Source organism: Mirounga angustirostris, unplaced genomic scaffold (assembly GCF_029215605.1).
Source record: "Mirounga angustirostris isolate CCGP_5_RB_7025 unplaced genomic scaffold, mMirAng1.0.hap1 SCAF_7, whole genome shotgun sequence".
NCBI classification, from domain to species: domain Eukaryota; kingdom Metazoa; phylum Chordata; class Mammalia; order Carnivora; family Phocidae; genus Mirounga; species Mirounga angustirostris.
This window is the reverse complement of record NW_026991715.1, coordinates 140816896-140841739: the sequence shown is the minus strand read 5'-3', so window position 1 is coordinate 140841739 and position 24844 is coordinate 140816896. Positions and strand designations below refer to the sequence as shown.

The 24844-nt window shown below is 41.2% G+C and overlaps 1 protein-coding gene across 2 annotated transcripts in view; it reads right to left on the bottom strand.

Annotated features, from left to right (window-relative positions):
• Positions 1 to 24844, bottom strand: part of MYO10 (myosin X) — a 213118-nt gene that overhangs the window by 66556 nt on the left and 121718 nt on the right. For both annotated transcript variants that reach the window (XM_064596834.1, XM_045863206.3), the window contains exons 10-19: positions 18134 to 18263; positions 16403 to 16521; positions 15145 to 15291; positions 14860 to 14960; positions 14675 to 14741; positions 13860 to 13952; positions 13369 to 13437; positions 13093 to 13175; positions 10579 to 10687; positions 7792 to 7872 (exon numbers count right to left, since the gene is read on the bottom strand). In XM_064596834.1, the coding sequence (XP_064452904.1) occupies positions 7792 to 7872; positions 10579 to 10687; positions 13093 to 13175; positions 13369 to 13437; positions 13860 to 13952; positions 14675 to 14741; positions 14860 to 14960; positions 15145 to 15291; positions 16403 to 16521; positions 18134 to 18263 (999 nt within the window). The remainder of the gene's footprint in view (positions 1 to 7791; positions 7873 to 10578; positions 10688 to 13092; positions 13176 to 13368; positions 13438 to 13859; positions 13953 to 14674; positions 14742 to 14859; positions 14961 to 15144; positions 15292 to 16402; positions 16522 to 18133; positions 18264 to 24844) is intronic.

The following is a 24844-nucleotide window of genomic DNA, read 5'->3' as shown; positions in this document are numbered from 1 at the left end:
AGAGAGACGGAAAAGCCTGTTTCTCCCAGGCTTAGAACACTTCCCCACCAAATTTTAGCCTACCCACGATCATTCCCAGGCCCATGAAACTTTGAAGTGGCTCAAATAAGAGAAAGACTCCTACCTTGGGCTTCTCGTGCCCCTTCAGTTTTTGTCCACTGTCAATGGCTGCATCTTTAGCAGCCCGGGACTGCGAGCATCCGAGGCAACAGACACAAAAACGGGCTTTCTTCGGCTCGCTGCTGTTCCCAGGCTTTTATGTGGTGTCTTGGGCTCTGCCTGCTTAATTCATTCCCGATTCTACTGAAAGGAAGTCCAGCCCGGCGAGACTGGCGGGCTAGCGATTGCTGGAGCAATCCTGCGTTTTAACGGCAGGAGCAAACTAACCACCTCCCATGCCCCCAACAAGTGTGTGAAGACACTTGAAGGCCCCCCCAATTTTCAAAGAGGGCCTATTACTAAAGAAGAAAAAGCCACGAGACAAAATCGAGCAATCTAGATGTGACCCTGAGAACAACACTCTTCACTTGAGCAGAGCTTCATCTGTGGCTATTATCCTGGGCTTTGCAGGGCGCTACTGAATGGTTGCCATGACAACATGGTAAACAGGATTCAAGTGACCACGGAGGGGTGTAAGGGGATTGTTTTGTTCAGGGAGAAGAATGGTTGCTTTAATGCCTCCTTTACTAAAATTTCCTGAAAAGGTAAAGCTGCCTTTTTATGAGGCGTCTGTCTGTATGTGATGTTCTCAAAAGTCAAGATGGTAGCAAGGGGCGCTCCAGTTACAGGCGAGCAGGCGACACGAGGGGCAATCAGAAGGACAGGAAGAATTATAGAAGGTTCCTCAATGCAAAGGGGGCATTTTCCAGGAGGTATGTGGAGGAAACGGAACCACCTCTAAGGGCTGTAAGACCAACTGAACGCAGAGAGGAGTCAAGGGGGCTGATGATCCAGATAGCTCTAAGATGTCCTAGCTCCCTGGTGCTCCTGATGCTTTTGCTCTCCCCATTTTCTCATGTGGTTTTTGTGGGTTTCTTCCACACAGAACAGTATCATTTGCATTTTATCCTGCGCAATAGAGATCTCATTCTCAGTGCTTCCCCTTTTGGCCAATCAGAAACAGTCCTATTCTTAGGAACTATTACCTGAGAAAATGTTCATCATATTGGGAATAGACTGAATACTTGGCATTTTGACACTTCCTGACCATGTGCATATATCAAAACTCAGAGAGCCTTACAACACAGTTAGCCTTAATGTTAACTTTGGACTTTAGAGTACGGGTTCATTAATTATAACAAACATGCCAAACTCACGTACTCATGTACAATGTTAATAGGAGGGAAAACCCCACGCGCGTGCGTGTGTGTGTGTGTGTGTGTGTGTTGAGGGGGATGGAGAGTGATATGGGAACTCCATGCGATCTGCTCAAATTTTCTGTAAACTTAAAAGTTTCTAAAAAATATAAAGTCAATTTTAGGGGCACCTGGCTGGCTCAGTTGGTAGAGCATCCCACTCTTGATCTTGGGGGTCATGAGTCCGAGCCCCACACTGGGTGTCTAGATTACTTAAAAAGAAATAAAAGATAAAGGCAATTTTTAAAAATTGAAATGTTTATCCTGTAAGTGTCAAGGACTAAAGAAAATTTTTAAAAAACCCAAAAAACAAACAAACAAAAACCCACAGCAGCACTTACAACAATCTGTCAAAGATAGGTGATTTAAAACTAAACCCCAAAAGGAAAAGGGCTGGCAACAGTCTCAGGAAGCTTTTCCTGTGATCCAGCACAAACTGGGGCTGGAATCTGTGAGGACGGAGAGAGCTGTAAAAACGTGGAGCATGTTCTCCGTCTCCCACCTACAGCGCAGGGATGAATTCTTCCACATAGTCTAACACAGCTGTTTCGTGTCCCCCTTAGCTCATTTACTACCTACAACTGTCCCCTACACAGGTGCTGCCCTCATCCACACCTCAGAGAGGAGGAAGCAATCCCAAGGCCACGGGACTGCTCAGTGACAAGAGGGGGGACAGGAACCTAGGCACACACCTCTGCTCCACTTCTGTCTCGCCCCACGGCCCCTGCGGGGCCCTGCGATAGGCCTCCCACCCACACTCCCAGGACCATGGCGCCTCCTCATGTCCTGTGTCTGGCCGGAGCGGAGCACAGACATCTGTGACCTCGGTGTGGAGGACCAGTGGATGACCCTGTTCTGCAGGGAACCCCGTGAGTGCACAGAGGGAGGGCAGAGAGCTGCCAGGCTGGGGGCAGGTGGGGCCCTCGAAAACGCGGTCCTGGGCAAACAGCCGCCCATGGAAGAACGGCAAAAACAAGCACAGCCAATATATTCAGACAAGCAAAACTCTCCCAAACCAATCGTCCCCAAGAGCCCTGAGATATTCTAGCATCGTGTGCTGATGTTTGAACACAGACAGGCTGAATCATATTAAGGATATCACCCTAATACTGATCTCCTGGTATATCCTTAGGGCAACTTGCACCCACACCAATCAAAGAGGATCCAGAAGCAAAAAAAACATGCCTGAAATAAATTAACTAGAATGAAACCTGCAGCCGTCAGGATTAAAAGTAGCAAGTCAGCAGGTGCCTGGCTGGCTCAGTCTGTGGAGTATGGGCTCTTGATCTTGGGGTTGTAAGTTTGAGCCCCACACTGGGTTACTTAAGATAAAATCTTAAAAAAAAAAAAAAAGTAGTAAGTTAGGTCTTTATCTTTGGCAAAGTTAAGCACTCATATACCATGAGTGAGTGCACAATGTACTTGGATAAGCGATTCAATTCACCATTTACTGAGCACAGACTGTGGCCTGGACACTGAGCTATGTGGCAGGGTGCAAAGACAGGCAAGGCAGGTCCTACAAAGTTGTACTTGGTTAAGACCTTCCATATGTAGGGAACACTTTATTCAGAAAATGGGATTAGGGTAGAGAAAACAATGACTAAAAAAAATTGCTGCAAGAAAGCTCAGTAAGGCTAATGACAAGTAAGAAGAATAAAAGGAAAGAGAAAAAGATTGAGGAAGAACAGGACAAAAATTCAAGGTAGGAAATATGCCACATGATCATCAGAACTTTGTAAAGAAATGTTTGGTCTTTGTTTAAAAAAAAAAAAAAGGTGGGGGAGGGGATTGCCTGGATGGCTCAGTCGGCATCTCAGGATCCTGAGTTCAAGCCTAAAACACAAAACACAAAACACAAAAAAACCCCCAAGAAACCAAATGGCAGGCAGCACCTGGATCACACAAATATAAAGTCCCCAGGACTGAATGTGCTGAATTCATTAATTCCTTCACGGAATCACTGGGCCTCTGGAAACAGAAGGTTTAGGTTTTCATAATGCCTGCACAGTGTGTCCTCACTTCCCGTGTGGTGGCAGCCTGTCTTGGGTAGTGTCCAAATGAGGAATCTAGTCTGATATAAACAGTGGCATCACGACAGAGAGGGATACAGGTCATCAGGATTCATTTAAGTGCAAAGCCCCGGCCTCCTCTCAAGTCTTTCAAAGACCGCCATGTGAGAAGTTGATAGGTCCTTGCGTCTCAGGGCTCACAGAGGGTGCTTCATAGACAAGGCCACCACGGTTGGGTGAACTCTGTCTCCAGCTCTGTACTCCGCCTGATAGTCCAGTTTCCAGCAAGTATGACTGCAGTGCCCCCTCACAGACCTCAGTTTCCCTTCCCTGGGGCCTCCCCTTGGCACGTCCCTCTCCTCGCTCTTCCCCTCTTCCCTTAGATAAACCTCACTCCCAGCCGCCATCTCTGCTAGAAGCCTTCCTCCACTGGCCTTCAGCCTCGAGGTGATTCAGGTGACCCAAGTCCTGCCTTTTGGGAGGAGACGCTGACAGAATCTTTGAGGATACTGTTATGTTGGATTGAAAGCCTGAGGAGGATGCTGCAGGAAATGAGGATGTTTCCCCTCTAGGATCCAAGTGTTCCTCACATCAAACCTCCAGAAGGAACAGTGAGAAGCGTCAGCCAGGCACGTTCCTGACAAGGGACAGCCTCGCCTTCCCCACATTCGAGGCTGGGAACTGCAGACAACCAGGGCTCACACCCCAGAAGGTTTTCCTGATATTTATCAGTTTGTTCCCTTCTTTAATTCTGTCCTGCACTTCCTCAGGGTTTCTCTGAGGAATGTTAATGACAGACTTTCTGACTAGAACTTATTTGCTAAAACATCATGCGGGGACAGAAGGGAGGGATCACAGGCCATGGGACACCCTTGGGGAGAAATTCTGATGAAGCAAAGCAGGTTTCCTTTGTTAGGGAAATCTCCTGGTGTTGGTTTGGACACTTCGAGCCAGAAACTAGTACTGCCCAATGAATCACAACAGAAAAAAGCTAACAGGCTACACTGCCACTTAAAAATTGTCTAGTGGAGAAGTCTGCCCTTTGTAAACTCCAAAATTCTAGGCCGAGCAGAAGATTACATCCTGCAGTGCTGTGTAAGGCAAAGAACTGACCGCACACGAGCCCCTAAGGAGAAGTAGGCTTTTTTTTTTTCTTTTTAACTTTTTATTTTAATTCCAGTATAGTTAACACACAGGGTAATATTAGTTTCAGGTGTACAATATAGTGATTCAATAATACATCACCCGGTGCTCATCACAAGTGAACTCCTTCATCCCCATCACCTATTCTGCCCATCTCCCCACCCCCTCCCCTCTGGTGACCATCAGTCTGTTCTTCACAGCTAAGAGCCTGTTCCTTGGTTTGCCTCTCTTTTTTCCCTTTGCTTGTTTGTTTTGCTTCTTAAATTTGACATATGAGTGAAATCATACGACATTTGTCTTTCTTGGACTTATTTTGTTCAGCATAATAGCTTCTAGCTCCATCCATGTTTTTGCAAATGACAAGATTTCATTCTTTTTTTTTATGGCTGAATAATATTCCATTGTATTCAAAGGTAGGCTTTTTAAAATTTGCCTCCTAACTTGGCACCAGAATTTCTCAATGCTAGTGAAATGTCTTTTATACAATACCTAAGATTAGCTACATGTTGTTTCTAAAAAAGTCCACAGTTGCTATAGCTGAATTGACAGAATGTCTAGCATTTCAGTTATATTCTCCCTGCTTGCACTTACTTTTCAAAGCAAAACACAAAAATCCCAAATAACAAAAACCTTGTAATATTCCCAACAAAGGACTTCCAGATGCTTTAGGCCCAAGCACCCACTCTGAGCTTCACGCTTGTCAAGGAGGGGAGGCAGCCTCTCCTACAAGCTCAGGGCCCACTGGGCTGTGTGCTCACACTCAAAAAAGCTACCACAGGAGTCTTGGATATGTTGGATATGCTCCTAAAAGCACAAAGCAACTCCTTCACTTTCTCTAAGGCCACATGTCTTTAGGCCACAGACTTTAAAGCCACTGTTTTTACCCCTCTGGTCATAGAATTTTCAAAAATAAACCCTCCCAAATCTGCCCAAACCCATGATCGATGTTCCTGAATGATGCACAATATACCTACATACACATAAGCTTGAGTACATCCTCTCAAGGTCCCCTGAAGAACAAATTGCTGGAAAAGGGTATGACGTAGGGAGAGACAGTCTCATCCCTTTGCACCAGAAATATATACTCCCCATCTATGCGGTGACGGCAGGTAGGATTTTCCCCGTGAAGTTTCTAGAAGCACCAACCCTTGGACAGAAGAAAACTTGTAATGAACTCCACAGGAGGGTTGTTTACATCTATTTCATAGACCATCAACACCAGTAACATCTGATATTTTCATTGGGACCAAATGAATGCTAAGCAAGTCGTAATTAACTATTTCCATATTCTAATTAGCATCTTCACACTTAAAATCACACCTACATCCTGGGCCTCAGGCAAGTCGGTTCACGTGTCTGAGCCTTTACTTTCTGGTTGCATTTCAAATGGTACCAAGACATCTTTCCAGAGTCTCCTAGGGCCCATCTCTTGGTGAGCATTAACTAGTGTCTGCCACAGGTCAGGCGATGGAAAGCCTGTAGGCAGGACACAAGAAATAGGAGGCTGGGCCGGCGCATTCCCTTAAATGCAAAAACCAAAGCAATTAGGCACAGTCAAATCCCAGCCAGAAAAAACAGACATCAAAAAGAGGTAATTTCTTCAATATTCTGCCTGCTGAAGGGTTTTCAAGCAGGCCTAATTTCAAAAGCGATTACAATTTAAAGGAAAAATTCCATGCCACCTGAGAAAGAAAACAAATACACAAGGCACCAAGTTTTTCGAATTAAAATTTCTATCCTTATATTAGTGCTGGCATGGAGGGTCCCCATTTCACTAAATCTAAGACACCAATGCCTATAAACCTGCATGATTAGGTTACACATCCCAGAAACAAGACAAGAGCTCCCAATTAAACTATGGCTTGCCAGAAGCTGTAAAATGCACCCCAACACCCAGGTCCTTATATTTTGGGAAAAAAATGGCATGTCTGAAGGATAAAATATGGTATTATTAACACTGTTGTAAAGAGAGGAAGAGTAACAGGTCAAACAGCTCCTGTGAGTATAGATCCAAAGCGTGAAGTCCATTTGTATTGTAAATACTGCCCACTGAGGTTATGAAGTGAAATATACACCAGCCGACATGGTATATTACTATGTTTTGAGTAGCAATTTCCTACATTGTGTCCCCAAACTACATATGGTATATGCTGCCATTTTTGTGATAATCTAAGACATCTGAATATAAATTCAAGAAATAGAAAGACAAGCTACTCTTTCAAGCTACCAGAACAGATGCACAGATCTTCCACAGAGGACCAATCTCAGCTGCTTTATGCCTTACAAATACCAAATTCCCCACCATCGTGGCTCATAGTAAGCCAGCAAACCTAACAGGTTACTCTTGGTTAAAGAAAGCATCCATCCTAGAAGACAGAGAGTTCAATATTCCTGTTCTTAGAAACATTTTTAAACGATAAATGAGGAATCACTAATATTAAAGTCACAGGCAACTGGTAAACAAGATAAAAAGTAAGATCTAGCATCAGCAAAGTTATCAGAATATAACACAAGTCTCGGGAAAACAGTTCAGGTCAGATTACTTTGCTCAAGCCTATTTCCACATAAGGGACCAATGACATTTCTGTCTTTGAGGGGGGGGGGGTCCCTATCTTCGGGAGGTTACTAAGAGTTGATTATTTCCCCAATCAAGATAATTTCCATTTTTCAACAACATTTTAGGGCAAGGTGCCCATTTAGTCTTAGATTCAGCAACTACATACATTGAATACTAAATTTTCTTTGTTTAGATAGCTTCTTATAACACTCATATTGTTTCTGATCAGGCTACGGCATTAAAAAGCTAACCTCACAGAGCCTACCCATGAAAACTGACGATGGCAGCCTTTCAGGAGTTTTCAAATTAGGCCTGACCACATGGTTAGAATCCTTCAAAGTCAGCATTGCTACTTAGAATACAGAGCCTTCATCATGTTTAACAAGAAAGCAACATGAAAAAAGAAATCGACCACAAAACCTACACCAATATCTCTTCCATAATAGAAGACTGCCCCAAAATTTCAAACCAAATCCTTAAAAATAAAAAAAATCGTGAAAGCTTCACAACGTTTCCTTTTAAACTAGATTTCTCTAAAGCTTAATAGCATCCTTCAGAAGCAGACAAATAGGCCCAAGAGACAAAGGGAATTTTTCCATTTAATGTTAGGTTATAATAATGTCATATATGCTTGAACCATCTATGATGAAAGGACTTTAGAGAAAGTGCCCCAGGAGGCGGTGTCCTTAAAGACCCAGCCTCAGTCTAGCACTGCTGTAAATCTTACCTTCTGCGTGTTTGGCTTGATACAGCGAACAAAGAAAGGATTAGAGGAGCTTAGCGTTGCCATTAAGGAATGCAGTGAGTCCTATTAGAAAGGAAAAAGTATATGTTGATTTAGTCTCTTACTATGCCATTCTTTAGATTTCTCAGCATTCTAGGCACTGATCAGAAACAGGAATAAAAACCAATATAAATCATAGGACTAATAGTTTTTACTTTTAACGTTGTCATTCTAATATAAAATAAAGCCAAGACACTACAATTCGTAGTCACTGAAATTATTTCACAGTATACAAAGCTCATTTGTCACTTCTTTGAAATAGTATCATTAAAAACAAAAACACCCTGTTAACCGGCAAAGAAGCAACCCCAGGCTATTTCGATGTTGCGTACAAAAACCCTGTCCTCTCCCCCTTGGAGTTTTTTTCTCCTAATTCATTATTTCCATCAAAATGAGTCTCTACCAGTATTCCACAATCTCTCAACTCTTACCCTCAAATCACCAGGCAGATCAATCTTCTGTAATACTTTTTTTTTTAAGATTTTTTGTTGTGGTGGTTGTGAAGAATTTTTAACATTTCCCAAAGCAGACAGAGTGTGTAATGAGCACTCATCACCAGCTTCAGCTCATGGCTAATCTCATTTCATCTGATCCCTGTCTGCGTACATACTATGCCCACCCTTCATAGGAAAGCAAATCCCAGACAGCGTATTAGTTCATCCCTCAAGATTTCAGTGTGTTATTAAAGGCTACACACTTTCAAACATGTATGCCATCACCAGATCATCATCCTAAAAAGCTTTAATAGGAATTCCTTAATACCAATATTAAAAGCAACTGTCTCAAATTTCATATTACATCTTCAAATGTCTCAAATTTCATAATTTTTAAATGGTCCAGTTGGTTAAGCGTCCGACCCTTGGTTTCAGCTCAGGTCACGATCTCAGGGTCGTGAGATGGAGCCCTGTGTGAGGCTCCACGCTCAGTGCAGAGTCTGCTTGAGTCGCCCTTTCCCCCTCCCCCCGCCAAATAAATAAATAAATCTTAAAAAAAAAAAAAAGGTCTGTTTTTTGAAATCAGAATGTAAATGAAGTTCTCGTATTGCAGTTGACGGGTCTTTAAGTCTCTTTAAAACCGCTGGTTTTCCCTCCATTTCTGGCTCCTTTTTCTTCTTACAATCTTGCTGAAGAAACTGGGTTGTCTAGGGCACTGCACTGATGAGTTACTTCTCTGCTTCGAAAGCTTTAGGATTTCTCACAGATGACAAAATGGCCTGGTACACATGGCCCTTCATATCTTCTGGTACCAGTTTAACTCCATACAAGGCATCCTGTCAGCTGGCCCCCTCTACCCACACTCTTACAGGAACAGAATCCAAAACTCCTATCTCAGGACTCCTTTCTCCTGTCTGGTCTCTTGACCTGGAAGGCCTGCCCACTCTCTGCCATTTCCTTGATTCCTAGTGCAATTTAACCCCCAAATACCCACAAAGCCTTCCAAGGCAATTCCAGGCAACACCGCCCTAGAAAAAGGAAATGTAACAACTCCACCGAAAGACTAAGAGTCTAGGTTTTAGAGTCAGACAGGGTCACTTCAAATCTTAGTTTCAGTTCTTAGAGGGACTGAAGGGGTCTCTATCTCTCTACACCTCAGTTTCCTCATCTGTAAAATGGGGACCACCGTACATACTTACAAGGTCATGGAAGAAATGAACAAGATAGCGTGCATGAAGTGATTAGCCCAATGACTGGCACATAATACATACACAATAAGTGGCAGCTATTTTTATTATAACACCTGGGTCAAACCTGCCCATCCTATCACACAATCCAGCACCATCAGCAACGCTGGTGTGTCCCTGGCTCATCACCAGCTGCCCTGTACAACAGACCTCACACAGAACCCCACCGGATGCATCCTGCTCTGAGTAACTAAATGAAAGACAGACTCTTTGAAGGCAGATTTAATAAATGTCTACTGACTGACATGCCTCCACTTCTCTTCATATTAGGATCTGTTACTTGCGGGTAAAATGGAACAATTAAGTTGGGAAAATAGTCTTCATATGCTCTACCTCTAAACTTTTTTTTTTTTTTAATATTTTCTTTTTTTTTTTAAAGATTTTTTATTTTATTTATTTGAGAGAGAGAATGAGATAGAGAGAGCACATGAGAGGGGGGAGGGTCAGAGGGAGAAGCGGACCCCCTGCTGAGCAAGGAGCCCGATATGGGACTCGATCCCGGGACTCCAGGATCATGACCTGAGCCGAAGGCAGTCGCTTAACCAACTGAGCCACCCAGGCGCCCTCTAAACTTTCTAAAATGGCCAAATATTTAAAATGCAAATAAGAATGGTCCTTATTTTCCCTGAATTCTGGGTATCTGGACAAGGTAACTGACATTGACCTTATTCAAATATGCACTTACTTGGTCATTATTCCTAGTTATGATACTGTCAACGTATCTGGGAAAAATACAAAAATCCACACGTGGAAAGAAATATACTCTATATTCATATGAGCCTCTAAATACAAATCAAAGTGATCCCACATGGCCAAACGGTCCTTCAACTTAGAATATGTAGCTATTTATTTCTAACAAGACAAAAAAAAACACCTACATGTTTTCATCTGACTCAGAAAAAGTATATTTTATTTCGAAAGCACTGTCTGGTGCCATAAAAGAGAAAAAACCAAATACTTTTATGGACCTCACATCCCCCCAATTTCTGCTTTCAATTCCTAAAATCACAGCAACGGTGGACTCATGAAAGTCAGCAGGGCAGACTAACCTTGAACTGTGAGCTGACTGTGGGCCGTCGATGTTTGCTTCCACATTTCAAGGTATCCTGGTTATTGCGGCTTGAAACGTGTTCAAACAGGTCATAGATGAAGTCGAATCTGTGTGAGCAGAAAGCAGGAGGGCCGTGAGGGGCCCAATTATTAGGTGCTGGATTACTGTAATTACCATGCCTGTTTCCCACTGATAGTGACCCACGAAGTCCAGGAAGAACTAGGACAGCTTCCAAAGATTTCAAAGCACCCATTGCCAAAGAGCTTTAGGCACTGAAAAAAAAAATTGTGGCCCCCTTCTTCGCACTAGGATCTTGCAGAAGAGAAGCAGACTAGGATGAAAGTGACCCAGGGTGACATGCCACAGAGGAGCGCTGTGTTTCCAGAGGGCCACCTAAATTCCTTGCAGCCTTGATGTCTTTGCCTGGGGAAAGGAGACGGTTTTGCCCATCTCACAGTGTTTCGCAGATCCACCCAGTTAACAGAGGGAAAGCTGCTCATCTGCAGTGAAGTACACTGGGGTTTCAATCCTGCCTCCATCCCTTCCAAGCCACATGACTTGGGCAGATGCTGGACTTAGGCTCATTTTTCATTTGAAAAATGAAGGTAATTTTAGAATTTATGTTACTGCTAAAAAATTCTATAAAATCGCCACTACTAATAAAAAGTAAAAGTCTTCTCAACAACTTCCTATCTTTCTTGCATGGAAGATGCTACAGCCATGGGCTGTGACGTGGGGGGCGGGTGGCTTCCCTGAGAGCAGGGAAGGCCTGGAGGACATCCGAGCATCCACCCCTCTGAAGACGGCACTGTCAAGGCTGTCCCCCACTTCTCACTCTGCCCCCATCCCTTTTTCACTTTTGTTCCAGCGTGCTATTTCGTGCTCACCCTTTGAGGTTCTCTAACTGTGCTTTGAGCACTTTGGAGAAAAGCTCGGGTTCTGTTAAAATGTCATAAGTGTCAAAGGTGAAAGAGAGCAGAGGCAGCCCCTCACAGTTTTGTAGAGAGAAACTTGGACTGGAACAGAAACTTCTTTACTCCAGTCACAAAACCCCTTTACGTGAAGGCAGAGGCGACCAGCCAAACACCACCCTGCTGACCTCCACACCTGTGATCTTCCCACAGCCAAAGGCTTCTATTTAACATCAAGGTCATTTTTAAATGTATCATTTAAAATCTAACAACTAAGAAATTGCTTCGATAGATAACATGTTATGGTATTTTTCAAACATCACCACTCTTATTTTTTAACCTTTTTTTTTTTTTTTAAAATAAACTCTGCTCCCAACGTAGGGCTTGAACTCAGGACCCCGAGATCAAGAGGCACATGCTCTACTGACTGAGCCCGCCAGGTGCCCCTGAATATTGCCATTTTTTTTTTTTAAAGATTTTATTTATTTATTTGAGAGAGAGAGAATGAGAGAGAGCACATGAGAGGGGGGAGGGTCAGAGGGAGAAGCAGACCCCCTGCCGAGCAGGGAGCCCGATGCAGGACTGGATCCAGGAACTCCAGGATCGTGACCTGAGCCGAAGGCAGTCGCCCAACCAACTGAGCCACCCAGGCGCCCAGAATATTGCCATTTTTATAGACCCAAAAACTCATCTAAAAATAAGAACAGCTGACAGTGCTGTAAACGGGTAATCTTCCCACAGGAAAGTTAAAACAGATCTAAGTATCTTCCAGGTCTAAGCTCCTAAACTGACATTGTAGGTGGGTTTCCTTCACCCCAATTCACAGCGGTCTGTGTGACCAGGTGACCACCGACATTTACATTCCTAAAAGTATTAGGGTTTTTAATAATGGTGCTACTTTCCTTCCTCGGATAATAAAAATTTGTTTCTGTAAAGAGATTCATGCTGGATCTGAAACAAGTATCGAAAGCTTCACCCCAAGGATTATTTCTTGCCCTTTCTCCCACACACAGCCTCCTGCTTTAAAACACACAAACGGCTGGACTAACCAGCTACTGATGTAATGGTGTGAATTTACAATTCATGAATGAATAAATGAAGGTGTAAGTTTGTCATCTTAGCTGAGTTAATACTTGTTTATTTTTTCTGACATCCCTTAAACTAGAGACAGATGGGGTCCTACAGATCCAAGGCTGAAACCAATTTAACACATAGCTAGCTCTAAGCTTGTTGTGAAGAAAGGAGGTCATCCTGGTTATGAGCTTAGGTTCTGGAGCCAAGCAGAGCAAATCAGAACTAGCTGTGGGTTCTTGGGCAAGGCACTTCACTGCTCCAAGAATCAATCTGTTCATCTGCATCCCAGCATTAATAGTCTCTAACTCATGGGTATGCTGTTCTCAGGGTACCTCATTAAATGGGAGTCACTGTTACTTGTACTACTTTCTATATCTCGGTCATTTTATTAATGAAATATTGCCCATGAAAGGAGGTAATAAATCAAGTTGCTTCCATATTAATTTTTTCTGTATCTGTAAATTAAAAGAATTGGCACAAGTAATAGTTTGCTTGCTAAGGATGTCTTGGGGAGGAGACTGACATACCGGCTTTCTCTTAGCAAGTTGAGAAGATCATCTCTAAAGGTATCTCTGTTCTTCTCCAAGATGCCCCGGACATCATACTGCACCTGGTTTTTACAAAAAATAATGAGAAATGGTACAATTGATCAAAAGAATAACTTCAGGTCATAAGCATCTCCTTTAAAAGCCAGACCCATGAAGAGAAGTCATTTTGATACATTTATGATTGGCTCCTGAAGTTACTATTTCTCCAAATACCAAATGGGCAAATATCAATAAGGATCTTAATTAGGAAGTTACCTCTCCAGCGTAGTGTTTCACTCCAAAATTGTTGACTGCAACTCTGGGCTTCACGTAAAAGTGGTTATTCTAACAAAGAAACAAATACAAACGCCTAATTTCACTTACTGATTTGCACTGACTTCCCAAAAGAATTAACTACAACAGATCGTGAAAACAATTTGAAAACCCACCGCACTTCAGAGGTTTAGGTCAGAGGGTGTGATACACTTTATCAAAACCACACAGGACTTGTCTGTCATCGCAGAAGTGAGGTTAAATTCTATACTCATCAACTAAATGTGGGCACGTTCTGACGAGTAGCCCCAAATCTATCCCTTTAACTTATTTCAACTTAGTTCTAGCATCTGGAGAAGACAGCTTTGCTTTGAGAAAAAAAATTACATGTGGGAAGCACAGCAGAGCCAACAGCACTGAAATATCTTATGTGTAATCTTAATCCACAGATCTGCTACTCAGACATAATTAAGAGTTGGCAGGTTTTGACATACAGCGTGTTGACTGTGTAACTTCTCCAGTAAGGTGCTGTCTGTGGCTTGAGGAAAATGGCTTTCTTCATTGATAAGGGCGAGGAGACCAAGTTTCTAGAAGAGAGAAGTTAAATGAATTAAAAGTTGAATGCCTCAAAATATTTCAGAGCTTCCTTCCCCCCTCTCAAGTATTTGTTAAAGGAAAAGGCCCAGCAATTTCTTGGTTTAAAAAAAATTCAGAATGCGGGCGCCTGGGTGGCTCAGTCGTTAAGCGTCTGCCTTCGGCTCAGGTCGTGATCCCAGGGTCCTGGGATCGAGTCCCACATCGGGCTCCCTGCTCGGCGGGAAGCCTGCCTCTCCCTCTCCCACTCCCCCTGCTTGTGTTCCTGCTCTCGCTCTCTCTCTCTCTGTCAAATAAATAAATAAAATCTTTAAAAAAAAAAAAATTCAGAATGATTCTGTGAAGACATCCCATGAATTGAAGTGTCACAGAAACATGGAAAAATGGAACCGACCACAATTTTGTGGAGGACAGTACAAGTGGCCAGTCTACTACCGGTGGTGGCAAAGTTTTTGATGCTGACAAAGTCGAAGTGAAGCTGATTCACATACTGTTGATTCTGAAATATGTGGAGTTCAATGAGACAATAGGCTTGAACCTGCCAAGTATTTAAATTCAACCCTGCACATTTGCATGTATGTTTCCAAATGGTCCATTGTGTTCTAAACATTCACATCTTTGACGTACATGTTCGCACAAGCTATTTTGTTCCCATAAATATGAATCAGCCCAGCGGGACACCCTTGGGACTGCTACAATGCTTCAACAATGTTACCTTCTCAATCAGGTCCAAGCATTCACCATTGTCTATCCAGTCAATGTCTTCCCACACCAATCCCTCCCTGTAGCAAGATTTAAAAGGGCTAGGTTATAATAAAATAGAGCTTTAAAGCTATCTAATTAAGCGGCTGATTTAAAAAAAAAATTTTTTTTTTGAAGTGGAATCCTATGAGTGCTTACCTGCTATATTCTAGTTGTTCCAGAGAAAAAATATGTTTGTTGAAATATTCCTGAAGTTTCTCATTTGCATAGTTTATATTGAACTGCTCGAAGTGATTAACCTAAGGGGGGTGGGAAACCATTCAACAACTATCTTCAGTGCCCTTACTATTACATATACAGGTAAAGAAAAGGAAAAATAAATCTGCGGAGAAACATATCAATATTTATTTGAAAAGATTAGTTTACGATCAGTCAATAAGTGGATAGAAAAGAATTCATGCGTCCCACTCGTCAGAAGCATACCTCAAAGTTTTCGAATCCAAAGATGTCAAGAATGCCAATGGATTTAAAGTCATCTTTGCCTTTGATCCTGCTGTTAATCTTCTTAATCACCCACTCGAAGCAGCGTGCGTAAAGTGCCATGGCCAAGGAGTCTCTGCTGTCTTCGGCCTGGGGGAGAGGAAACACGGTGACCGTCTCCGCTGACCCCGGACAGCCTGGGCAGGCAAGACCATCCCTGCCCCCTCGAAGACACACGCACTGAACAGGAGTAACACCTGTGCACCCAATACCAAGTAAATTAGTACCATCTAGGAAAACACAGGTGTCTAAAGAAAGGGTGAACTGGAACTCACTCACTCTACAGTAGGATTCACTAGGACGCCCTTTACACAGCAGGCTTTCAAACTCAAGTTTTTATGTTGAGTTACAGGAAAAAATCTGAACCAACATATATAGAGCTACAAATTTTATCAGGTTTAAGACAACAATTAAGGCCTGAGTTTTCTCATGATCATCTTCTCATAATCTACTTTTAAAAAAATTTTTAAGATTTTTATTTATTTGAGAGCGAGAGAGAGAGAGAGAGAGAGAGCATGAGCGGGGTGAGGGGCAGAGGGAGAAGCAGACTCCCCACTGAGCAGAGAGCCCGATGTGGGGCTCGATCCCAGGACTCTGGGATCATGATCTGAGCTGAAGGTAGACACTTAACCAACTGAGCCACCCGGGCACCCCTCATAATCTACTTTGAACACAGAAAAATTTTCTTCATGGTACGTACGATTAGCATTTTTACTTACCCCATCAAGAAACTGATATTAGATGGGCTGGCACATATAATTGGCTCAAGACAGTAGCAGAAGCAAAACTAAGTACTACTACATAAATAATAACAATAAATTACAATAGCTCATGCTTATTTATCACTTAAGTAACTGGCATATATTTATTATTATCCTTACAAGAATTCTATGAATTAAGTATGATAATTATCCCTGTCTTACAGAGAAGGAAACAGACGTAATGAATGCATTCCCCAAAAACGGAAAGTAGTATGTCAGGACTTGAACTCAGGAAATCTCCATCAGACCCAGTCCTCTTAGACACTCGGCTGCACTACCACTAAGAAAACGAACAACTTTGTCTCTTCCCCTCAGCAGGGCTATCTTCTTTATTTTGCTCATTTGAATGGTTCGTTGTAGTCACTTATTTGAATCAAAGCTGTGAATGTGAAACCCCAGGAGTGTCTTTTAAAACAAGCTTTGATGGCGAAGGCACGTACCTGTTGAACAGTGAGAGGTGTGAGGATCTCTTCCCCCCTGAGGAACATGGATCTCTGCGTCAGAGCATCCGTGAGCTGTGCGGAGTCCAGCCCAAGTAGCTCGGCAGACCTGCCCAAGGCTGGAAATGGAGAACAAGGGGAAAGTGGATGCACTGAGCCAAGAAGGAACGGGCCACGGGACTCCAAAGCTAACTCCACAAGGCGATACATTACAGCAGAGAACATTCCTCAATCCCTCAGGTAGAATTTACAGAACACACTTTCTACTGGTAAGTTGTTCACTCCCTCAATGGGTCTCAGGCTAATAGCAGAGAACCTGGCGCTTGGACCAAGTGTGGTCCTGAGACCCCGAGGCAGGGACTAACCAAGACCTGCCAGAGGCTTGCAAGGTCCTAACTATTTTCTGTGATATTAAGATGTCCTTTGCTGTTTTACTCTCATTCCCTTACCATGGTACAGAGGAGTTTTCTAGTGGCTACATGACATGAGGTATCTCAACAAACTGAATGCAGAAGCAGATAAGAGAATCTAGCTGTCCTCCATGACATCAGATGCTTTAAAAGTTTGCAAAAATGTAAGACAGTGTCACTCCATTTTTAAGATTTTATTTATTTGAGAGAGAGAGAAAGAGAGAGAGCACAAGCAGGCGGGCAGGGGGCCAGGGGGAGCGGCAGGCAGAGGGAGAAGCAGGCTCCCCGCTGAGCAGGGAGCTCGACGCCGGGCTTGATCCCAGGACCCTGGGGCTCATGACCTGAACCGACTGAGCCACCCAGGTGCCCCACAATGCCATTCTTCTCACGGATTTTCTTTTGTTTTGGAAAACAGTCTTTTAAATAAAAATACGATTATTTCTTTTAATAGGAAATGGGTTTTTTACAGTTATTTCAAAATTAATTAGTTTTTTACAACACCTCAGTTAATTTCCAAGGCAGTAACATGAACAGACATGACCCACATAAACAATAGCTCTTTGGAGTTCTCTATGGATTCAAGATGATTCAGAGGCGCTGGGACAACATGTTTGAGAACCACTGACCTACAGCGCTGTCCTCGCCTATAGCCCTTTCAACCTTTAGCGCATCCAATCCCCAAGGCTTCGTGCCCTACACGCTGCTTCCATCGGGAAAGTTCCAGAAGTAAATACAGAAATCACTTCAGGAAAAGTGTATATATGATTAGCATTTTCACTTACCCAGTCAAGAACAACTGGAAAAGGACAATTGATATAGTGATGTGCGTATTAATTTTTAATCTTGACAACACGTCAGCAAAGCACTTTATAGATAAGACATCACTAGAGTTGGGGGATACGTAACTCAAGGAAACAGGCTGTGGCAGAGCTGAACAGTGAACAGCATTTCCACCCGAGAATGAACGGTCTTCCCAGGACACCACGTCACCACTCACAAACTATGCAAAAGAAAGGAACACCACACCCCTGACCCCTATCATTCTTCTACATCTAATCCTCGTTGCTCGTATTTCTTTACTGGGTCCATTTTCCTCTGTCCTTGCTAAGAATGAGAACACAGCCACCATCCCCTCCAAAAATCACTCCTCTTAGGCTTGGACCCTTTCTTAGCTGACAGTTCCCATCAAATACAAAGTTCTGCAAGTCTCTGTCCAGGGTCAGAAAGCTCTTTCTGTAAAAGGCCAGACAGTAAATATTTTAGGTCTAAGTTCCCTATGAGGAAAAAGCCAAGGGAGGGAAGGAGGGAGGAGGCATCCTACCCGTTTTGAAGGACACTTGGGCCCCACCAGCAGTGATAAATTCTATGTTCCCAAGATGTAACACACCAGCAAGCAACCTCAAAACCTCCCAAACTTCTTCTTTGCTGAACTGCATCACTTCCATCGCCGTCTGAAAGAAAATCAATGTATTTAAGTTTTTGTTGTTTTTCTTCCATAGTAAAGAAAATGAAAAACCCATTACTCAGTAAAATTGTTAGGTATTGTTCTAAAGGCAAGAAAACAAGAAACAGATTCATGACCCCTCACTTTTAAATGATAAAGCCTTTGCACAGGCACTCATAAAAGAATGTGATATTACAGAAGAACTGTACAATGTGGAGAGATCACCCAATCGATGACATAAAATGAGATATCTGCCTTATTAGGTACAAGTCTGCCAGTGACACCACAGAAGAATTACCTAAGAGAGTCACAGTAATGATGGTGAAAAAGAAATGCTTTTTCTGTAGATACTGAAGCAAAATGGAATATTTATTTTCTTGCACATAAGTTGGTGGGGAAGGGGAAGGCTGCATGGGACTGCTCCAGTATAAATTTCAGGGCTTTTCCTTAATGGCTAAATGCAGCAGGAACCCAAGTCAGAGGAATAAAATTCTCTATTAGGAACTCTGTAGATAGGAGAGTCTCTGCTCCTTTTATAATAGATACTGATGGATTAGATGAATGGATTCAGATCAGTCTTCCCTAGACATTCATCACATCTCTTTTTAATTTCTCCAAAGAACTTTTAAAGATCTTGTCTTGGCCCCTCCATAGGAAATGGAAGTTAACATAATGCTGTTTGGGGGAAAATAAAAATAAACAGTCCCCTACAGGAGAGGAGGTTTGTTCCCAAATACAAGTATCTAAACAACTGAAGTCAGGTATCGTCTGAATCACATCGAAGATCTGCTCATTTTCTATTGTGATTGATTGACTGATTTCAGAGATGGGGGTGCAGGGGGGAGAGGGAAAGAGAGAATCTTAAGCAGGCTCCGCACCTAACGTGGAACCTGACACGGGGCTGGATCTCAGGACGCTGAGATCATGACCTGAGCAGAAATCAAGAGCTGGACACTTAATGCTTAACCAACTCGAGCCACCCAGGTGCCCCTCTATTATGATTTAGAAGCCATACCCTTGTCAAGAAAAAAGCACCCCGCTCCCCCAACTGAGGACAGAATTGTTGGCAATACTGATGAAAATGACCTACCAAGAGCACGTGGGCCCACAATGCAATAATCGTGACAATGACAATCACTTCAGGGGATTAGGAAGGAAACTGGGCACCACTGTGAAGCAGTAGAAATTGTAAAAGGAAACAACTGGAGATTTAAAATGTGAAAAGTTTTAACTTCTTTACAAGGAAAAAACAAAGTTGAAACAAAAGGCAAAAACAATAGGCAGGACAACAATTTAAAAATTATAAGGGAAGGAGCAACAGCTTAGCCATAATAAAAGAGATATGAACAACAAAAATAAAATAGGCATTTCTTATGGGAGCATATGCAAATCTTTCCTAGAAATCAAACATGTACTAATCAAAGAAAATCTGAGATTGTTTCTATTAAATTAGCAAAAAACTTGTGACTGATAAACCTAAAATTGGTGAAACTGGGACATTTAGGCACTGATCATTGGTGCCATACGTTAATATGATCTTTTTGGAAAACAAGATTATATGGCCGCAAATGTACATAAACTTATAATGTTCAGAGAGGTTCAATAACTTTCACAGGGTTGCACAACCAATATTCAAAGTCAGGCCCAATGAACCCAAAGTCCACAAACTTATTATCCAGCCGATGTTATTACTTTCTAAAGACATAAAAAGAAAAAAGCAATCTCTTATATAATCTTCCATAACTTCCATGCTGGAAATTAATTCCAAGGAAAATCTCAACAGAAAAAGGAAGTTCTATAAAATATTCACTGGAGCGTTATATTAACACGTCAAGAAAAAAATTCTAACTATCCTATAATCAGACAAGTCAAATACAGCAATAGTTGAGAACAGTTCAATAGTTTAGAATAGTGTGTACTTTTTAAAGGAAATTATGATCATCCAGAAACATGATTTATGATAGCTTTATGTAAAAAGTTTAAAATTATATTTTTGTGGGGTGCCTGGCTGGTCGCTAAAGCATGGGACTCTTAATCTTGGGGTGATGAGTTCAAGCCCCATGGTGGGTATAGAAATTACTTAAAAAAAATAAAACCACATTATCAGTAAATTTTTTAAAAATTATATTTTTGCAACTTTTTTTTTTTAAAGTAATCTCTACACTCAATGTGGGACTCGAACTTAACAACCTCAAGATCAACAGTCAGATGCTCTACCAAATGAGCCAGCCAAGTACCCCGTAAAGAAAACCACGCTGGGAAGTAAATATACTGTATTGAAAATAGTTGCAATGTTAGTGTTGGTAAACTCATAAACATTATGTTCCATCATGTCTTTTAATGTTTTGACAATATTTTTACAATAACAGTACAATATTTTTATAATAACAGTACAATATTTTTACAATATTAATGGGTGAATGGATAAACAAATTGCTGCCTATTCAATGGAATACCACTCACTAGAAAAAGGAATGAACTGTGTTATGTATGATGTAATGAGTAAAAGGAGCTAGACAGGAGAATACCCTCTGTATGATTTCACTTACAAGAACCTCTAGAAGAGACAAATCTACTGATTTACGCCTGAAAACAGATAAGTGGTTTCCCAGAAGTAGGGTGGCTGGGAAGGGCCAAGGAACTTTTGGAGTAAAGAATCATCCTTCAGGGCGCAAACCATGAGAGACTATGGACTCTGAGAAACAAACTGAGGGCTCTAGAGGGGAGGGGGTGGGGGGATGGGTTAGCCTGGTGATGGGTATTAAGGAGGGCACGTACTGCATGGAGCACTGGGTGTTATATGCAAACAATGGATCATGGAACACTACCTCAAAAACTAATGATGTAATGTATGGTGATTAACATAACAATAAAAAATTTAAAAAAAACAATAAACAGAGGCTTTACTAAGAAAAAAAAAGAATCACCCTTTATTTTGATTGTGGTTGTGGGTACATGGGTGAGTAAATTCAAAATCCATTAAAATGTATACTTTAAACGGTAGCGTTTTATTATATGTACACTGCCTTTCAATAAATCTGATTACAAATAATAAAAACACCATGAATTATTTAATCAGGTGTTTAAAGACTCATTTCATTGGTGCAAGCAGAAATTGACACAAAGAATAAGAACTATTAGTCGAGTGCTTATCAATTAAAAAAACCATATGGAAAAATAGTCAAATTTACTTATTCTAAAAGTTAAAAGTAAAGAAAGGTAGTTAATACAGAATAATTTCTTATTCTCAAGACCCTTAAAATAGCAGTAAGGACCAAATCAAACAGCAGAATAATTATAAAGCACCTACACTGTACAAAAGTTAATACTTTCCCTCTCTATGATTAAAGTTTTCCTCCTATAAGGCATATTCAACACTACCTTATAAAAAATTCTTAGGTCATAGAAATGAAATCCTTTACTGTTTAAGTCAACTACCTGGACTTTATAAACACTAAAAGGAAATAAGACCAAAAAAATAAGTTTGCTGTAGCAGAAAATGTCAAGTTATCACATGAAAAATACCAAGAGACGCCCGATGAAAATATTCTTGGCTAAGTTCTTAAAATACATACCGAAGTCATATACGGAGATGGAAAGCAAATAAAACGTGCTTACTGTGTTAATAAATTTGACTACTTTCAATCTAACTCCAAGTGAATTAGGAGCGTGGTGATTAGTAATTGCATTAATCATACTGCGGGGTAATTTAATGGCTGCCCCCAGTTGGCAGCAGCGTGGGCATGCGTGCTGGAACCGCCAGTTAAGAGCCTCTACTTACTGTGCCCTACTGTCCTGTTTACAGTCTCTCCAGTTGCAATCTCCACCCCGCTTCGGCAAGAGTAGCCACTTTAAAGCTTATTATCATTACCTTATTTTCTCAACGATATGGCTGCAAGACTTAAAAAACAGGCTGGGAAATTCTCCGTATAGTTCAGAAGCACTAAACAGCAATTTAGTTATAATAAAACTGGCACAAAGTTAAAATATTTTCAATAAAGTCCTTATTAAGCACATAAAAAAAAATAGGTGTTTGGGAAAGTGAGGGTGGGCAGTGGGGGAAGAAGAGGGATGACAAATATGGGATCTGGTCCCAATCGTGAAGGACCAAAGGAGGCCAGGCTCATGGCACTAGAAAGTAATAGAAAGGAGGGGCAAATTTCAGGTGCTTTACTGCCAGAAGGTACATCTGCTTAGGGTCTCAGGCAGTTGGCTGTGAGGTGTAGAGGTGCCATTTAAGGCAAAGGGACCACAGATGAACAAATGGTGTCACTGAAACAGTGGAAGGGGAGGCTATTCTGGGTATAGTAAATTGCAAGTAAGCAATCTGATAATAATTTATTATGCAATGTGATGATAGGCAATATTCTGTTACTTTATAATATAAAATTTGCTTATGCTGCCAAGTTCACCACCACCGAAAGAGACTGATGTTTCCATGCTTGGCAAAACTGAGGTTTAAAGTCCGCCCTTTAAGTCTTAATAAAATCTGACTCATGTGGAATGAATTTATGCATACATACACAAGGGCTCATACCATTAAAAACCCATGGATATACCCAGTAAGGCTGATAAGGTCCAGAAACCCCAGTCCTGGTCCACAGCCAGGAAGGCTATAAACATTCAACATTTGTGGAGTAAGAGAATCTGAAAAGATTATCACCCAAAGACTCCTGCTACTTAACACACACTTTTTATCAGCCACCATTCTGGTGGGTCAAATGCAGATAAATTAGTTGCTCCTATTGACTTGAAATTTCTAGGGCAACTTGAAAGGCTGCATAAAAACATGGCTATAAAATTTAGCATATATTCACAGAGTCTGCACCAGGAAAAACCAGGTCCTCTAAAGCTGCCCGGGGTACTTAACAGGCACTTATTTATATTAATGTCAAGTGGTGGCAATAATGAACTCGAAAAACACAGAAAGCAAATTCTTAATAAAATAAGCAAAATTCTTAGAAGACATATACAAGAGTATACTGACATTGAAGTTGATAAAAAGACTCATTTTTTCAGCAGCTAAAAATGACATTTGCATACATAATTCACAGAAATAATTTCTATGAACATTTCAACATATTCTGCAAACAAATATCCTTCAGCCTTAATGGAATGTGGTCCCTTCCCTCCCTTTGATCCCAAAACCTCTGGGGAAAGCAGCTTTATGAAACTGAAATATGAAGATACAAATTTAAGTGGTATTTGATTTTGGAGGAAAATACTGAGAGACAAATTACATTAAAAGCAGCTGATTCGATCTTTTTTCCTTCTTCAGCAGAATACCAGGGTTATACGTAGCTTATTTACTGCAATCTCCTTGGTGCCTAGAACAGTGCCTGGCACATAGCAGGTGCTCAAACATGTTGAATATATAAAACCGACTTCAGCCTGAAGAGTTCAGTGTCTCTTTCTCACCATTCCTGTGTCACTCCTGGTTACAGAGTACTGCATAAGGCAGAACAACGGGCTGGCTGGTATCGACAGGATACTTTTGATTGTAGAAGTTGCAATTTTAGGAATGTAATCATAATTATATAATCATTAAAGCCGATATAGTCACTGTAAATATATGATAACACAGAATGATAAAATCCTAGAATTCTGCCTCATGAGATAACATATCTGGTTTATTTTTTGTCCCAGCCTTTTTTCTGCATATAATTACTATATCAATTATCGTAAATTATACATAAAATGTTTTAAATAAAAGGATTATCAATGAGTGTTGCAGCTTATCTTCCTCAATTATAAAATAAGCAAGTTTTCCCATATAATTAAATATATTTGAACATATGTTTTGCTTGCTCTAATGGACCTGATTTTATGGCTTTAACAAATTATTTAAGCTAATCCTCTATTTGTGGTTCTTGCAGGTTAAGGTAAAGGGAGAAAAAAAATGGAGAAAAAATCTTACTTTTTATAGAAAAGAGTGTTTTTCCTCCTTTCTGAAAAGGTGCACATTTTTTCTTTTCTGACTATATTACTTAGAACTTCCAGAAAGTTAAATAATAATAAAAAACTACACGTTCCTGATTTTAATAGATAGCAGCTAGGTTTTCATTGTCATTTCTAATAGGTTGACACCAAAAAGTAATCACAAAGTAAATATTTAAATAATTTAAACTTGTAAGCTTGTTGTCTATATCAATTTCATGTACAAATTTTCTTCCTTTCTCAATGATACCTTTTCAGTGTTAAGATGAGATTTTAAATGCTAAAACCTACTCTTTCAATTTAATAATAAAAGCTAGCAATCAATGAAAGCAGGGCGAGCCCTAAAAGTCTATCTGTAGGCTAGCAAAAGGCACAAACAATTCTGAATCAGAAAATGAAGGCCCAAGAGGAAAGCAGAGGAAAGCCAGCAGAGTAACTTCTCCGGGGCTCTCAGGACAAGGGGAGGACCCGATGCTCAGTGCACTCTAGTGGCCAGGCAAGCTAATGAGTAGAAGACCTGCTGCTTTTTGGACAATTAGGAGTCTGTCTCCTGCCACAAACAACGTCCTTCTATCACAAAGCATTGTTCTCCAGCTTCAAGAAAAAAAAAAAAAAAGGAAAAAAAATCCTGTCCTCCTTTGCCCTTTTCAT